The 18,805-nt window shown below is 43.4% G+C and overlaps 1 protein-coding gene across 1 annotated transcript in view; it reads left to right on the plus strand.

The window, feature by feature from the left end:
* Positions 1 to 11: 11 nt before the first annotated feature.
* PIGG (phosphatidylinositol glycan anchor biosynthesis class G) overlaps positions 12 to 18,805 on the plus strand; it is a 121,221-nt gene continuing 102,427 nt past the window's right edge. The window contains exons 1-2 of the mRNA XM_034773803.1: positions 12 to 21; positions 3,298 to 3,503. Coding sequence (XP_034629694.1) covers positions 3,411 to 3,503 — 93 coding nt within the window. The 5' untranslated portion in view covers positions 12 to 21; positions 3,298 to 3,410. The remainder of the gene's footprint in view (positions 22 to 3,297; positions 3,504 to 18,805) is intronic.

Here is an 18,805-nt window from a genome sequence, read left to right on the forward strand (position 1 = left end):
CCCGTCCCCCGCCCGGCCCAGGTAACCCCAGTCCCGTCCCCCGCCCGGCCCGGGTAACCCCAGTCCCCCACCGTCCTCTCCTTCCCCCGCCCGGCCCAGGTAGCCCCGGCCCGGGTAACCCCAGCCCCTTTCCTGGCCCGGGTAACCCCAGCCCCTTTCCTCGCCCAGCCCAGGTAATCCCAGCCCCGGCCCCCGCCCGGCCTCTCCTTCCCCCGCCTGGCCCAGGAAACCCCAGCCCCGGCAACCTGCCCCTTTCCTCGCCTGGCCCGGGTAACCCCAGCCCCATCCCCCGCCCGGCCTCTCCTTTCCCCGCCCGGCCCAGGTAACCTGCCGCCGCCGTCCTCTCCTTCCCTGGCCCGGGTAATCCGTCCAGCCCAGGTAATCAGCCCCCATCGTCCTCTTCTTCCCCCACCTGGCCCAGGTAACCACCTGGCCCAGGTAACCCGCTCCCGCCGTCCTCTCCTTCCCTAGCCTGGGTAATCCGCCAGGCCCAGGTAACCACCCCCCACCGTTCTCTCCTTCCCCTGTCTGGGTCAGGTAATTGGCCCGCCTATCTCCCACCTGACCCGGTTATCCAGCCTGCCCCTTCCCCCGGCTGGCCTAAGTAACCAAGACCTCCCGCCCCTCCTCCATCCCCCACTCAGCCAGGGCAACCCTCGGTCCCTCCTTCTGCTGCCTGGCTCAGGTAATCGCCCCACTTAGGTATAATCATCTCTCCTGCCACCATCCTCCCTGTTCACTCCTTCCACTGCCCTGTCTAGGTAAGCAGCCTGTCCCCCGTCCTTTCCCTGGTCTGGTCCGGTCCAGGTGACCAATTCCCCCTCAACCTTTCTTTTTCCTCCTGGCCTTGCCTAGGTAGTCAGCTCCTCTTCCACTTCCCCTACCCCAGCTTGGCCCAGGTAACCAGCCCCTCTCTTGCTTCCAATCCCCTGCTCGTCCCAGGTAACCTGCGTAGGTAATCGTGCCCCCAATCCCCTGCCTTCCTGGGCCCTTGCTCACTGTTCCTTCTTAACCAACCTTGTCAGATCTAATTATTGAAAATCCTTGGGTACATCATTAGCACGTGCAAATGGAGAGTCTGCCCTTGCTCCTTGCACTATTTTTGTACATGGATCACACTCATCCATGTTCATTTGAGACATTAATTCCTTTCCATCACAGGTCACCTATGTTTGCCATAGTCCCCGTACCTTTTATTATAACAGCTTCATTCATATTGTTCTAATTAACAGCTTGACAGCAATTCCATTATTAATCCCTTTTACAGGTGGTTAGTGTGGATTGCCACGGGCACGCAGGGGTGAAAGAAAATGCAGGCCTGTTATTTACCAGGCTGCACGTGGCAATAGACTATATTGGTAAGGGATGCAAGGAGAGTATGGGTCATGATGCAAACTGCAGACACACACAAACAACTAAAATTAATCAATTTAAAGTTTTATTGGGGATAATTACAAGGGGTAAGGAAGCAGTGTTTGATTAGCTAATAGGGTTAATGAAACTTAAAACACACAATGACTAAAATATCTACTAACAATATTTATAAACAAAGATGCAGCATTTAGTAATAACTGATACTTACAAATACAAACCAACGCATAACGACCGGCAAACGTAGAAACTCTGTTTGAAATACGTGAGCTGAGAGAGAGGCTTCGAGGTGATCAGGCTCGGTTACGGGTGTACACAAGATACACAGGATTCGTTTTTCTTTCTCCTCTCCCTGCCTGCACATGGCAGGCAGGCCCATAAAGTACCAACTATGACATCATAGAAGTGTCATAGGGGACGGGGCCCTAAACCTGTTTGTGTTTGTTTCTGATTGGCACAAGTAAAGTTTACACCAAGTAGGGGAGCAGGTGCTTCAAAGTCTGGCTTCGCCCCCAAAAGGTGAGGAAATGCATATTGTTTTAGAATGCGTGCAACACTGAATGACAAAAGAAGAGGCCAGGGCAATACGGGTATGGGCAAGTTTTACAGGATGCAGACAGGAACTCATCTCAACAGTTAGAATTTGGCTTTAAAAGTTTGCTTTGGGCTGGAAGCAGGAAAACAAGATCCAGGAGCCCAAGTGTTTGGGGTTTTTTTGGTTTATGTGGTTTTATGATTCATGAGAGAGAATAAACCCAGCAGGAGCTGAGGCATTGGCAGAGGAAAGAAAATAAAGTTTAATTTGACTGGTCCTTTGTCTTCCTATCAGCTGGACAAGGAGCAGCAGTGGTAGCCTGGGCCAGAGCTGAGCATGGAGCAAACTGGGCTCTAATGTCTGCTCTGGGCCAGCTATCAGTGAGACCTCCCCACACACACCTTAGCCCATCAACCCTCCTATTCCCCAGGGGATAGGACTAGCTCACCTCCTCCCTGTGCCTCTCTGGAATGGGACTGGACCACTAGCTCCCCACAAGGAGGTGGAAGTGGGGCTGTTGCCACAGCTTTTTGCTTCTGCGAAACTTGACTGCTCTTGTTACATTGCCCCTGTCTGTGAAGTGTAAGACCATATGATTAGTACTTGTTTCAGTTGAATCCCTATCTATTTTGTTCTTTACATAACCATATATAAAAGCACAGGCACAATTGGATTCCAGATAACCATATTTTCTAAATATAAACAACATACATGGAAGTTGTATATAAAAACTACACGCTGGCTTCTAAAACATGAAATGCAGTGGCAGCCACTAGAGGGCTCGCAAGGCGTTTTACCCAATTTCTACTTTACTACATCTAGCATTTCCCCTCAACGATGGGCACCACTGCTGGTCAGTGCATTATTGGGACCTAAGTCAGACTAAAGACCACGTGGACTGAATCTTTTGATTTCATGAAGCCAAGGTGGATATGGATAGACATAGATTCCAGCTGCAGGTGAACTAAAAACAGTACAGTCCTGTCTTGTTTACAGTGAAAACCAGAACATGCACAGTCAAATACTGGTACACCTCTACCTCGGTATAACGCTGTCCTCGGGAGCCAAAAAATCTTACCGTGTTACAGGTGAAACCGCGTTATATTGAACTTGCTTTGATCCTCCGGAGTGCGCAGCCCTGCCCCTCTGGAGCACTACTTTACTGCGTTATATCCGAATTTGTGTTATATCGGGTTGCGTTATATCGAGATAGTGGTGTACTAGACTGGAATTTCAAATCTTGAAAACGTGGGCTGACTTTCTAACTTTAAATTGCAGTCACTGGCAATTACAACTATTGCAGAAGTCTTATGTGAAGTGCTGATCATTTTTGTTGTGGACCCTTAACTTGCATTGATGCTCTACACATTTTATGTTTACATTTATTTTAGGAGTGACTTCTAATTGGACCAAGATTCCATCACCCCTTTTCAAAAAAGCGGTCATTGTGTTGATAGATGCTTTGAGAGATGATTTTGTGTTTGGATCAAAGGGTAAACAGTTCATGCCCTACACTACACAACTTGTTGAAAAAGGAACATGCCACAGTTTCATTGCTGAAGCGAAGCCACCCACTGTCACCATGCCTCGAATTAAGGTAAGCAGTCCCATTTTGGTTATCTTAATGTGTTGTAATTTCTTAGTCATTGATCCTGGTTGCTCCCAAGTATCATTGTGTCCTACCCAGCCAAGGATGCAAGTTAGCATGGCACCTTGTTCTCCTTGCCCTAGTGTTACAGAAGTTGAGAATTGAAAGGATGTTATCTTCCCATCGCCTACAGCGATACTTGAACGACTGTCATTGCAGCCTTTATTGGCTGAAGAGGAGGATTGGTGCTCCGGCGGGATTCTCCTTTCTATTTTCAAGATTTGGCAATATCCCTACATTCTCAATCTCACTCCTCTAATAAGCTTAAGAGCACTCTTGCTGCAGTATCGCTAGCTGAACTATTTTTTGTTGTAATGGTGGCAGAGAAACATGGCCACCAGTAAGTTCTAATTTAGCTCCCACAAGTTTCCTCGCAAGTTGGAGCGGGGAAGCCATAAAGAAAGGCAGAGGATAGTTATGAAGCTGAAGAGACTTGATGGGAGGGGAAATGACAATAGTTACCGCTTCTTAAACTAGTGAATCTTTACATATTAGCTCCACAATTGACAATGTAAGAGCTGGTGGTATTACAAGTAGCTTTATTTAGGCAATTTTTACTGTCGTTATGGAGAGGCATTAGCCTTTCTCGTTTGCCAATGGCTTCCATTTTAACAGCCTACTCTAGTCCCTCCTTGTAACTTTGGGTGGGAAAACTGATTTGACCTAAAATCCAGATTTATTCTAGAATGTTTTTGCAAAGTTTTTAAAGAAAATTGATCCAACTGAGTGTCAGGTCACTACAATCAAATTGTGGATGTTTGTCTAATACTTAATTCTCAGTGCGTCTCAGCCATAGATCTCCGTTCTTTATGAAGTAAGGTGCCACTCGCCTCATTTTACAGAGGGGGGGGAAACTGAGGCACAGAGGTGAAATTACTTATTGTAGGTCAGCTCGCAGGCTAATGGCCAAACAAGGAATAGAACGCAGGTTGCCACAGTCTTGGTCTAGTGGTTTTCATTGCCTCTTGTTTCCTTAGTATAAAACTTGCTTTTCATTACCACTTCAAACTCTTCATATGTTATTAAGTATCTTTGAAAATGTGCAACAGTGACATTTAAAGAAAATAGCTCGTAAAGTAAAGTTGAAATTTATTGTTGAGTGTTGGGGGCCAGTCCTGCTCCCACTGATTTTAATGCGAGATCTTCTGTCATTGATTTCAGTGGGAGCAGGATAGGGCACTGCTTGAGTATATTATTCTCATACTCTTTCTAAGGTACTAAGAAAGGGGTTTCTCTCTAACTGATAATTAGCAGAGCTTTTTCTGTAGCTTTAGGAAGGGCCTATAGCTTTGGAGCTGTACAACCAGAATTTTAGGCCCAAAGGTGCAGGTTGGTCGATTACTATGAAGTGTATAGCTACCTTGACGCCTGTTCATTCAGATGCTGATCTAGGTATGGTTACATTCTTATGATGGCATGGGTTGTCTTTGGAAACTGAGATATAGTTTGTTGTTTTTGGCATGCTGTTAGCAGCGGGGTCTGTGGTACCTTACCATTTCTTGTAATCATTACTCATAGATATTAAAGCTGGGGAGAGGCAGGTTAGATCTCTCGCTTGCTCCCCAGGTATCTGCTTCTGGAGATGGGAACAGTAGTCTATCACTGCTGTCTGGGTCCTGTTGGAAAGAATAATTGAAGTCGTAACACACTGAATAGTTGACTTCCAGCATACTCAATAAATGAGCGAGCAGCACCTTTCTATTGACTGTCTGAGGCTGTGGAGGGAGTTAGTATGAGCATTGATAAATGGCCAGTACCCATTGCAAAGAGGAGACAATCATTAGTAGTGCTAGGATGGTCTGCGCTGTGTCCTGGTCTGAAGCCAGATTCTTCAGCATCCAGGATGCCTGAAGATGTCTTGTTTTTCTGGAGCTTCAGTGTTTCTTGCTAGGAAAGAGAGGCTGAATGTGGGCAATAGTTGGAGAGGTTTGCTCCTCTGAAAGAGGTATTCATTATTTTTCCCAGCACAGGACACAGTTTTTCCTTGCTGGCTTTCACCAGAGAGGGTGTGATGGGAGACATTAGCTCTGTTCAGCAGGAGTGATGACTTGAATATTTTTCAGATTCTGGAGTTTCATTGTACGTGACAGGCCCAAACTCCATGAGAAGTAGCAGAGAGATTAATACTAAATCGTCTACTTTAGGAAGGTCAGCCTTGGTGAGTTTCTTTCAAATTTAGTTGATCTTTTCTGTGGAATAGGTTGAGAGCTCTCTGCAGTTGTCAGTGCTTTGGTCCAGCGATTGGTTAGTTCACTAGACAAAATTGTTCTGCCATCCATGATTTTATGGTTTTGATGGACTGGAAGTAATGTTTACTGTGGCAACATAGTCTTGCAAAAAGTCAGTGTTCGTTGTGGGTGCATTCTGATCGGATTGTGGACACCAGTGTACTTGTTTACTTGTGTACTTCAACTGATTTAATCTGGTGCTGAACGACGCCATGGTGATCATTGGAGCTGATTTGGGGTTAAGACACTGACAGTTTTTGATGCATGGTGATTGTATTACTCTACCAGCTTGTTGCCCAGTGGTCTTATAGTGGAGTGATATTCTTTCCTATGATGATCTGAAAATATCGAAGATAATTGATTCCATCATATGGTGGGGATAGAGAAACCTCTGATCTTTACCTGGCTGAGAGGGTTTGTTGGACCAGGAGAGCAGTGTGCTGGGTCCCCAATGTTCACTCCGACTTTGAAGATCAGATCCAGTGTGACTCGTCAGGTAGTCTGAGTGAAGACCCTGATAATCTTGGGGACAGAAGATTGTGTGCTAGGGAGTTGTGGTTTCTGTTTAAATGTAAGTTACAGTGAGTCTTTGAAACCACAGCCCTATTGTAGGCATGAAGTCTATTACAACTAAATATTAGTTCTACGTATTTCTGTGATGTCCTGCTTGGGGTACTCAGAACCGTAAGCCACTGCATTACCCCCAGTCAACCTCAGCAGGAGAGACCTTTTGCTGCTGCTTTGACACGCCACTTCATCTACCTTGTCAGTCCAAATCTTTCCTTGCAGGTAACAATCAACAAACTCCAATTCACAAGTTCCCCAGAGACATCTCTCTGCAGTGTCCAGTCCCTCTCACTGGCCACTGTTAGAAGTTAAGTTCACTGCCTCCAAAGAGAGAGCGCGCACAGCAGCTTACCAGTTTAGTTGGACTCAAAATTCACTGTAATGTACGACAGATTTTTTTATAATAAAACCCGTATAAGCTTATTTACAAAGAACAGAGATTTAAGTGATAAATAAGAATAAAAGAAACAAGTGTGGTTACAAGTAAAACAAAATAAGTTTTCTGGTGACTAAAACTTAATTTCAGCAAGTTACTATCTTTGTTTAAACAGATTTCTGGCCTATATTACTTGGTCTGCTTCAGACTCCCAGGATTCGATATGGATAGAGACCTTTTTAATATTTTTAATGAAATAAATACTTCTGGGAATTGTGTGATTATGGAAGATGTTAATTTCTCAGATATAGATTGGAGGACAAGTGCTACTAATAATGGTAGGGCCCAGATATTCCTCGATGTGGTAGCTGACAGATTCTTCACCAAATAGTCACCAAGCCAAGAAGAGGTAATTTTGTTTTGGTAAGTAGCATGGACCTCACAGAAGAACTTGTAGAGGACAACCTTGATTGGAGTGATCATGAGTTAGTTTAGTTTCAGCTAAATGGAAAGATAAACAAAGTAGGTCAGTAACTGGGGTCCTTGATTTCAAAAGGGCAATTTAAAAAAATTAAGGGAATTACTTAGGGAAGTGGACTGAACTGAAGAACTCGAAGATCTGAATGTGGAGCAGGCTTGGAATTACTTTAAGTCATAGCTGCAGAAACTATCGGGAGCCTACATCCCAAGCTAGGGGAAAAAAATTGTAGGGAAGGGTTGCAGATCAAAGTGGATGAACAAGCATGTCAGACAAGTTACTAAGGCTAGGTCTACACTGGGGGGGGGGGGGAGGGATCGATTTAAGATACGCAAATTCAGCTATGTGAATAGCATAGCTGAATTCGACGTATCCTATTCGACTCACCCTGCTGTGAGGACGGTGGCAAATCGACCGCCGCGGCCCCCGTCGACAGCGCCTCCTCATCCTGACGAGGTGGGAGTACGTGCGTCGATTCGGGGATCGATTATCCGGCTAGATGAGACGCGATAAATTGATCCCCGAGAGCTTGATTTCTACTCACTGATCCGGGCGGGTAGTGTAGACTAGCCCTAAGAGAAAGCAAAAATCTTACAAGGATTTAAAGGGATGGTTCAGCATGGAATGCTCCCTCCTGGAGGTCAGAAAGTCCTCTTGTATGATCTTGAAAACTGGAGTAATAGAAATGGGATGAAATTTAATAATGCAAAGTCATGCATTTAGGGACCAACAAGAATTTTTGCTATAAGCTGGGGAGATATCAGTTGGAAACAACAGAGGAGAAAGACCTGGGTGTATTGGTCAATCACAGGATAACTCTGAGCTGCCACTGTAATGCTGCTGTGAAAAAGGCTAATGTAATCCTCGGATGCATCAATAGAGATAAGGAAGCGTTATTACCAATATACAAGACGCTGGTGAGACCTCCTGTGGAATTATGGGTGCAGTTCTGGTCTCCCATGTTTAAGAAAGACTAATTCAAACTGGAACAGGTGCAGAGAGGGGCTACTAGGATGATCAGAGGAATAGAGAACCTCTGTGCAGGAGACTTAAGGAGCTTGGCTTGTTTAGTCTAACAAAGTGAAGGTTGAGGGGGAGATATGGTTGGTGTCGATTGAATAAAGAGGGATAAATACCAGGGAAGGAGAGCAATTATTTAAGTTAAGGGCCAATGTTGGCACTGGTACAAATAGCTATAAACTGGCCATCAACAAGTTTAGGCTTTAAATTAGATGAAGCTTTCTAGCCAGCAGAGGAGTGAAATTCTGGAACAGTCTTCCAAGGGTAGTAGTGGCAAAAAAATCTAACTTGTTTCAAGACTGAGCTTGATAAGTTTATGGAGGGGATGGTATGATCAAGTGCCTACAATGACCTATGGCTCCTCCATGATGACTATTAGAAAATATCTCCAACCGTTGGTGATGGGACACTGGATGGGGAGGGCTCTGACTTGTATCTGAAAATTCTTTCCCAGGTGTCTGGCCCAGATGCTCAGTGTCTAACTGATCGCCATATTTGGAGTCAGATTCTCCCCCAGGTCAGATTGGCAGAAACTCTGGGGGTTTTTGCCTTCCTCTGCAACATGGAACATGGGTCACTTGCTGATTTGAACTAGAATAAATGGTGGATTCTCTGTAACTTGAAGTTTTTTTAAATCAAGATTTTAGGACTTCAGTAACTCAGCCAGAGGTTAAGGGTTTATGACAGGAGTGGGTGGGTGAGGTTCTGGGGCCTGCGATGTGCAAGATGCCAGACTAGATGATCATGATGGTCCCTTCTCACTTTAAAGTCTGGGTCAGTTTCCTGCTATTCTTTTCTTCCAGGCCAAGAGGATTCAGCTTTCATAGGCTCACAGGGCACTGAACCCTGAGTCCATTCAGTGATGGATAACTAAAACATCTCTGTTCCCACTTATATTAGTTAATTGTCTCTGTTTAAAGAGCCATGAAGATTTCCTGGGGTGCAGATTCGGTCCCATGGTGTGATTGTTAAGCGGTCTTCTCCCCTGCTTGTTTAGCTTGATGGCTTTGTTTACCTTTATATATAAAGGTGAATGCATTGTCCTCTGCCTGTGATTACTCTGATTAGATAAGTGCACATTCCTTGGTCTAGGGCAGGCTGGGCTTATGTACTTCGTGCGAAACATATATTAGGAACCTATTTCCAGCGCACATCTCAAACTCTTTCTGTACACTTTGTACCTACACCACATAGTGATTTTTGGAACCAGCATGTTATCAGGTTGCATATGATCCTTCACGTGACACCTTTTAAATACAGGTTACGACAACCGTGTGTTGGGGCAATGTGTGTCAGGCCTGATGTGAGTTATAGTATGGTGTGCCATCTGCCAGTTGTTATCTAGGGGTGCCCAGGCTCACTGTCATAAAACTCCCAAAGTCTCAAACAGCAATTGTGAGTACTTCATGAAAAATGTAATCAATTGTTTAAATATATTGTCCGAACAGTAGCTGTTAAAAGATGCAGAAATCAAGATGCTGAAATCTTTAAGTCAGAGTTCAAGCATTTCTTTGTATTAGATAAAAATGTTTGTGAGTTGTGTAAGCTTTATGTACTTAACTATTCATTTTTTTGCTTTTAGTGCTTAGATTATCTAAATAATTTGGTAAGAAACTCTATAGTCACTTAGCAACCATAACTGTCTTTTGAAACCAAGATTATTATTATTTTTTTTAATAATATGACTTTAAAATGTCTCTCCAATCAGGCAACCAAAGTATTGGAATGTATGCTGTATAGAAGCTTTGTTTCAAAGAACAAAAGTTAAAATTAAACAGAATATATATTACATGAGGAGGGAACTAACTTCTCAAATTTCTTTTCCAGCTGGGTTGTTGAAATTCCTTGTCCTCAAAATTCCATGGCAATTGTGGAATTAGGGTCTTTATTCTTCTGCAGAATCAAATGTTTGTTTAAAAAATGAAAAAGCTTGCATCCCTTCTAGTTGCATAGCTAGGTAGTTAGTTCTCATGCTGTCTATGCAGCATAGACGCCACAGAATGCATTACAGGCCTCCATTATGTTCTGTCCTGAACCAAACCTGGTGAATTACAAGGTAGAATGCCTGCTAGGGACAGGTGTCTGATGCTGTCCAACCACCATATTTTAGGTCTTCTGGGGATGCCCGTGTGTGTCTTTTCCATCCTGCTTTCATTGGATTCAAGTCAAAGATGATTCTCACAGGGAAGATTGGTAGGCATTCAGAGAAAATGACCATACTACCTTAGAGAGCATTGAGCGACCGTTTGAGAGAGTGGGACCTAATTAGTTAGAAAATGGCTCTCTTCATTTGACTTGAATTTGAACCATTTTATGTTTTCAGTCCTCAGAGATGCTTCATTTGAGTGGCGTCCAAATGTCTCTTCAATCTAAACAGTGAGGGGCCATGTTTCAGTCCCATAGGTCAGGATTCAGGCCATCGAAGCATTGTATATCCTCGTCCCCATCTTGTCTCTACTGATCAAGATGTTTGGTTTGCAAGACGTTCTTGATGAAGCGCCCCATTAGTGACAACACTTCTGCAGTGTAAGCTTCAAGTTCTTTTGCTGCCCATGTTATCCAAAACAGAGACCAGATAGGTGAAATTGCTGACAATCTGTACTGGGTGGTCATCCACTAAATGCTAGAGCCCACAGCCTGTTCAAAGTTGCCAACTAGAATAATTTTGGTTTTGCCCCAATTAATTTTCAGGCCGACTTTTGCAAGTGAACTTTCCAGGGGTTTAGGTACTGCAGTCAGCTTGTCCATTGATTCAACGACTAGTGCTGTGTTGCTGGCAAAATCAGCGTCAGTGAGGTTCTTTGTATTTTAGGCTGTTACGAACTGCCCTTCCCCCAGAGCAATTCATTCAAGTTCGAGAGAGACCAGGTGGCTTTAACAATTTGTTGAAGACTACAGTGAGACCTAAATACATGATCATAGGCTACAATTATAGTGAGTAAGTAAAATCTCACTTCCTGCCGGGTGGCCTGGTGAGGCATACGGGCTGCAGTCAGATGAATCTGTTTCTCTGTCTAGAGTCTGTCACCACTTCACCGCACCCCACAGAGAAGCTTTTAACACACTTTATAAGCTATAGGCAACACATGCGCCCTATGACAGGCATGCCCTAATCATGGCTCCCCCTATTGCTGGAAAACCTGAAACACATACTAAAAAGATAACATTAAAAACAAGAAAGGGTAAAGGTCCTCACCGCAGGGAAAAAGGAGTGTCTCAGGGTGTGGCCTGTTTCGGGGCTATTCCAGTCTCCTAACAATGCGTATGCCTGGATGACATTTACTTAGTGTGTGGTCAAGCTCATGGTCTATGATGGCATTGAAGAGTTCTGGGGCAGCGAGACATCCTTGTTGAGCATCTGACCTAATTTGCAAGAAGGCGATTCTTTTCCTGTTTACAAGAACACAGCCTGAGGAGTTGTCATTTAAGAGCTGGAATGTTCTACAATACTTGTCAGAGAGGCCTGCGAGTTTCAAGGTCAGCCAGAGTGATTCCCTGTCAGAGTCAAACTCTGCCTTGATATCCACAAATACAATGTGAATGGGGTGCTTGAATTCTCTTGTTTTCTCAACAAGCTGTCGTGCTGTGAAATTTGTTCCGTCATGGAACAGCCAAGAGTAAAGCCAGCTTGTTGTGGTCTTCTCTTGCTCCTTAATATATCAGCAGCTTGGGCCAACAAGACCAAAGTGTAAACTTTCCCAGCGACGGCTAGTTATGCCACAATAGTTAAAACAATCTTTTCACAGCAATAAAATAATGCCTTTTTGCCCATTGGACAGGACTGACGCTGGCCCCCAGATAATATTGGATGGCATCTGGAGGCACAAAAGAACAGCTGGCCCTGGGCTTTTTAACAGTTCCGCAGGAATTTCACAGATTCCTGCTGCCCTATTTCCATTAACCTTCGTTATGGATTGTGATGCTGTCTGATTGAAATATGACCATGTGTATCATTGATAATTGCCACCATTAGACAATTGAAACAAAACTTTTGTACAAAGTATATCATGTAAGGCGGGGTGGGCAAACTTTTTGGCCCGAGGGATAGATTTGGGAATAGAAATTGTATGGCGGGCCATGAGTACTCACAACATTGAGGTTGGGGTGTGGGAGGGGGTGAGAGCTCTGGTTGGGGGTGTGGGCTCCGGGGTGGGACTGGGGATGAGGGGTTTAGGGTGCAGGAGGGTACTCTGGGCTGGGATTGAGGAGTTTGGAGGGCAGGAGGGGGATCAGGGCTGGGGCAGGAGGTTGGGGTGAGGGGAGAGGCTCAGGGGTGCAGGCTCCGAGCGGTGCTTACCTCAAGTGGCTCCTGGAAGCAGCGGGATGTCCCTTCTCAGGCTCCTACGCAAGGTGCAGCCAGGCGGCTCTGCACTCTGCCTTGTCCGCAGGCACCGCCCCTGCAGTTCCCATTGGAGCGCTGGAGGGGGCCATTGGAGCTTGTAGGAGCTGGAGCGGGGCCATGCTGCGTCTTCCGGGAGCCGTCTGGTGCAGCCCCCAACCCTGTGCCCCGGCTGGAGCACCGGAGCGGGGGAACACCCAGATCCTTCTCCCCAGTGGGAGCTCGCGGGCTGGCTTAAAACGGCTCATGGGCCGGATTCGGCCCACAGGCCATAGTTTGCCCGCTCCTGATGTAAGGTGTCAATGGAAAAGTTACGCTGTGCTAAAAATGATTATCCTGTTTAAATCCATGTATCATCACTGTATCTGAAGTTATGAATATTGGCTATATATCTGCATCCCAGATGTATATTTGTGGGGGTAACACTCACCAGATAAAATCTACATTGAAGCCAGACAGCTTTATGTTGATGGCCCTTCAAGGGCAATTAACTCTCACAGTGGGCCATAGAAGAAGCTCATCCCGCCTGGGGAGCCTTCCTGTGGATGCCCCAACCAGAATATGGGTAATGGCTGCCCCTGAGAGTCAGCAAGCCATGTAAGGGAATGTGACTTGCTTGCATGACTCTGGACTCCATCTTGTGCCAATAATTTACCACAAACTGAAACTGTGAGCTTTGTTTGGGACAGTAAAATTCCATCTGTGACGGGTTAGACGCCCTTGCTGGAATGTCACCTGATGTACTGGGACATCACTGAGCCTGCCTGCTCCACTAGCCTGTGCTCCCTCTCTCTGTTTTGCTGAATTAGGCTCTCCGGCCTCTGGCAGCACACACACACAGGTAGGGACGCACCAGCTGTAGAATCTGAGTCTGCAAACAGCTCTCTATGAGAAGATTCAGCTAGGAAATGGCCCAGCATTCAAGTGCAGCTCCCCTCTGGAAAGTACACCCAAAATTATATTGTCTTGCACTGTAGAGAAATTTATACAACATAAGCTCATAAATTTGCCCCCTCTCTCAATGTGGAGGAAGATACGCTCAACTTCTTACACTACAGACTGAGTTTAATAATAAACAAAAACAAGAACACACCCAATTGTAATTGTTACATAGTCAATATTCCTAACTTTAGATACAGAAATGATACATGCATACAAATTGGATAATCACATTCAGTAAATTATAACCTTTCCAATTATACCTTACAGGACCCATCTTGTATAAAATATGTTATGCCACATTTGTATCATAAGCATATTTCCATAAGAATATGGGGTGTAACGTCCCACCATCCACATGGCAAAGGCTATGAAAGACCCTGGAGATGTCTCCATCTTGCCTGTTTCATGCTCTGGCCTGTGGATTTATAACTGAAAAGAGCATATTGAGTATGACCTGAGGACCTTCCCATCTTTTAGAAGTTACCAGAGACTTTAGAAGCCAGCACTCTGTAACATCATTGCTACAAACTCTGAATGAATGACCTTTCTCATAAGTAAGGTTGTGCAAATGTTTATATAAGGAAGCGATGTTGTTCCTGGCTGAAGCTTCTCGAGAGCGATAGCCTTGGCTTCCATAAAAGCTTTGCAGTCAGTGTGTGTGGCTTTGTTGCTGTGATACATAGCCAGAAAGGGTTAAACAGTTTGCAGGCTAATTGACCCAGAGTCAACCATTAGAGATGTTAGAAAAGTGTGTGAATGGTAATTAAGGCCACTCCATGCTAGATAAGCTAGAACTTTGAAATGCAACCCTGTATTGTTAGAGAATTGGAGGGGATACTAATTGTATGTGTATATGTGGCGGGTTGGGTCACGGAAACCCCCTTGGGGACTGCCACCTGACGTGTTGAGACTACCTCTGAGCCCGCTTTCCCTGTCAACTTGGGACTTCAGTGCCCTGCTACAAACCCTGACCCAGGTCTGAACAATGTCCCACAAACTGCAGGCTTAACTGAAAACAGCTTAAGAAGTGTTCCTGTCTTCAACACTCAGATGCCCAACTCCCAATGGGGTCCAAACCCCAAATAAATTCTTTTTACCCTGTATAAAGCTTATACAGGGTAAACTCATAAATTGTTCACCCTTTATAACACTGATAGAGAGATATGCACAGCTGTTTGCCCCCACCCCCGTATTAATGCATACTTTGGGTTAATTAATAAGTAAAAAGTGATTTTATTAAATACAAAAAGTAGGATTTAAGTGGTTCCAAGTAATAACAGACAGAACAAAGTGAATTACCAAGCAAAATAAAATAAAACACGCAAGTCTAAACCTAACATGGTAAGAAAGTGATTACAGACAAAATCTCACCCTCAGAGATGTTCCAGTAAACTTCTTTTACAGATTAGCTTCCTTCCAGTCTGGGCCAGCAGTCACTCACACCCCTCTGGTTACTGTCCTTTGTTCCAGTTTCTTTCAGGTATCCTTTAGGGGTGGAGAGGCTATCTCTTGAGCCAGCTGAAGGCCAAATGGAGGGGTCTCCCAGGGGATTAAATAGATTTTCTCTTGTGGGTGGAGACTCCTTCCTCTCTCCTATGCAAAATCCAGCTCCAAGATGGAGTTTTGGAGTCACATGGGCAAGTCACATGTCCATGCATGACTCAGTTTTTACAGGCAGCAGCCATTGCTCACATGCTATCTTGAATGTCTCCAGGAAGACTTCTTATGTGGATTGGAGTCTTCCAAGATCCATTGTTCGTTAAGTGTTTCTTAATTGGGCCCTTAACTTGCAAATTCCTTTCTAAAGAAGCTGACCAAATGCCTTACTAAGGCTACTTAAAATCAAGCAAGTACACAGCTAATATTCACAACTTCGAATACAAAAATGATACATGCATACGAATAGGATGAATATATCCAGTAGATCATAACCTTTGCAGAGATATGTTACATGGCATATCTAGGATAAACCATATTCCAGTTATGTCATATTTATGTCATAAGCATATTTCCATAAAGCATTATGGGGTGTGAAGTCACAGTGTACTTATATCTTATATCTTGTTAAATGTTAGCCATATAAACAGACAGTTTCTGTCTCACTATAGCTATTGATTCAGAGATCAAAAGGGAATATTGTTTAAATGAACTGTAAATCTAGGATATCGCTGTGTTCGTCTCTTTGAAATGTATAGCGAATCACCTGAGACTGATGGAAAATGGGCAATTGCTTTATGTTAATCTGTGTAGATAATTTTTGGTGATGTTTAGGAAATGGGTCCTCTTCAGAGGCCCCATGAGTGCCTATTGTTCGCCTATGGACTCCAAGCTGTGCCTTGGGTCCCAATCCTTTTTATCTCAGATCTGCTTGATGCTTCATGCAGGGGAAACTTAAACCCAAGACTGAGATCTCCAGTCCTAATCTGGAATCACCCTGAATGTGAACATTGGACTATAACCTATGGACTATTTCTGAAATAACTCTTTGCAACTACAAAGTTCACCATCTCCACTATGGATCTAATCTCAAGAACTGTACTCATGTCTGTATGTATATTGATCTTTTAACCAACACTCTTTTCTTTTTAATACATTTTAGTTTAGTTAATAAGAATTGGGTGTCAGCGTGTATTTGGGTAAGATCTGAAATATCCATTAATCTGGGAGGTAATGTGTCTGATCCTTTGGGATTGGTAGAACTTTTTTATATGATTTGAGTTGGGTGTCTGGGTGGAGGCCTAAGGCTGGGTTACTTTAATGGGACTGTGTTGTTGGCTTCTGGGTAACCAGTGAGGTATTATAGAAGCTGTTTTGTGCTGGCTTGGTAAATCTAAGTATTGGAATATCCACCAGCTTTGGGGATTGTCTCCTCCATTCTTTGCAGTTCACCCTAATTGAGTGACCTCAGTTGTCTCCCCTGGGACTCTGGTCAAAGTTGCGAACACAGTTTGGGTTACGATATGACCATATCTCTTCTCAAAGAAACAATATGATGTTGTTCAATGATGGTTAAGTTAACAGAAATCCAGGGCTGCTTGGCTCTTTTGTTTGGAACCAGTGATGATCATAGCAGCATTAGTTATCTGGATCTGAAGCTCATACAGGTGGATTTAGCATCGGTATATTCTAGCTGGGTCTCAAACTTGTTCAGTTTCAGCTGCGTAGTGATGATTAATTTTTAGAGTAGATAATTTGACTGTTGGTAACCGTGGTGCTTTGCATACACTTTTTACTCTAAAATGGAAATTTGCAGAGAATAACTTGTGTTCGGTGTTGCTGTGCTCAGCAGACCAGTAAGTCTGCAAAACTAACCAACAATATTATAGACTGTAATATAAAGAAAATGGTAGGATCCTAGAATTTCATTCATAGTAAAACTCTTAATCACTTGAATTTTCCCCTCCTGATTCATGCTATTTGTACACAAACCTGGAGGCTGTTTTAAATTATTTCATCTCAGATAAAAAGTTTGAGTACACTTAACATCAAAGAATCCCACTGCTTCTGCCCAGATAACTGTAGCTTTATAAAAGATGCAAACATAAAGAAAACAACATTGCAAGATACAGCAACTTCCTAGCCAAACATGCGTTGTCAATTGTACACCATTATTTCTGTTCTCAGAATAAAAAAATAAATGCAATAAAATAATTCAATACATAAATAGTCTTCTGTACCTATATTGGAATCCTTGGGGAGGGCTGTACTTTTCTCTGCTTTGGCTAACAGTCTGATATTTGTAGACCAGCAGAGGCATAAACAATACTTTATCACTGTAAACACTTACTTCCATGAAAACAAGAAGGCTTCTGCTTCCTTGGGTTGAAACTTTCTCACTTTGCAAATGTTTTTTGGCAGCTGTCTGTGGGCTGATGTTTGAAAACTTCTGTGCCCCCTCAAATATTTATTTTTAGACTATTCTTTAGAAACTCTTGCCATCCATGATTAATGCACCTTTCCCTTATTCCTAAATTTTGTTCCCTCTTTTGAATATATTAGAACTTTTTTTTTAATTGACTCATCCTTAACATTTGGCAAGGTTCCACAAAATCGGTTAAATCAGGAATCTTTTTATTGCTACTCAGAGCATAGTATGTGAATATTCCTGTCCCTAATTGAGGCCGAGAGCTTAGTAGGATTTTTTTAAATGACATCGTTATGGATTGTAAATTTTTTTTATCCTTACGTGATGTAAGTGTAGAAACTTGTACTATGGGCTGGGTCTGGGTGGGCTTAAACACAACTATTGCCTGGGCTTTCCCCTAGGGGAAAATGATCTATTATGGGATTTCTTGTACCTTCATGTAGCTAATGTTAGAGACAGGGTGCAGGACTAGATGCCCTCTGGTATGGCAATTTGTTATGATGCTGAACTAGCGGCTAAGGAACCAGGAGGCTGGTTGACCTGAAAGCAATCCTTAGGAGGACATATTAGAAGAGTATTGAAATGGTAAACAGGGCCACTGCTTGTAGGGGCCATGTTACATAGACTAGAGTCCTAGGTATGTAGGTCTGTATTGTTAGAGGTTGAAAAGTAGATAGTAATTGTATGCGTCTGTTTACCTATATCTTGTTAAAATTTTAACATGATCTAATTAGCTTGTAGGTGCTAAATTCCTGTTCCTGCCTATAATGTTACATTGCTGTATTCCATTGATTCAGAGATCAAAAGGGGATCTCATTTAAAGGATACTTGTGGTGTAATAGTATTGCCTTAATTTCTCTTTGAAATTTGTGATTCTGCATAGTAAAACTACCTGTGAACTGTCTGAATGATTAATTGCCTTATGCTAATGAATGCAACTAGTTACCAGTGTATGCCTAGGAAACAAAGGTTAGCTTCAGAGCATCAGTGTACATTACCTATTCTTCATCCAAGGAAGGCCTGCTGTGATCATTTGCTGCCAAGAGGCTCATCCACTGAGCTTCAGGCTATAAAGGAAGTTTCCGGCCTGATCCTTGCTATCTCAGATCTGCTTAAACTTTGACTTGGAAAGTCTAAACCCGTAAGACTGAGGTCTCCAGTCTGCTCTGCAATTTTCATGGAAGAATTTGAACAAACTCTGCACATGGACTGGCTATTGGACTATAACCTTTTAAATTGATTCAAAATGATTTTTACAAATCAGCAGCCTCACCATCTCTGCTATGAAACTGACCTAAGGACTTTACTCATATCTGTGTGTACAATGATCTTTAACCAGAGAAACTTTTTTTTTCTTTATTAATAAATCTTAGATTTAGTTAATAAGGACTGGCAATAAGTGTGTATTTGGGTAAGATCTGAAATATTCATTGACC

The sequence above is a fragment of the Trachemys scripta genome, chromosome 6 (genome assembly GCF_013100865.1).
Source record: "Trachemys scripta elegans isolate TJP31775 chromosome 6, CAS_Tse_1.0, whole genome shotgun sequence".
Lineage (NCBI taxonomy): Eukaryota > Metazoa > Chordata > Testudines > Emydidae > Trachemys > Trachemys scripta.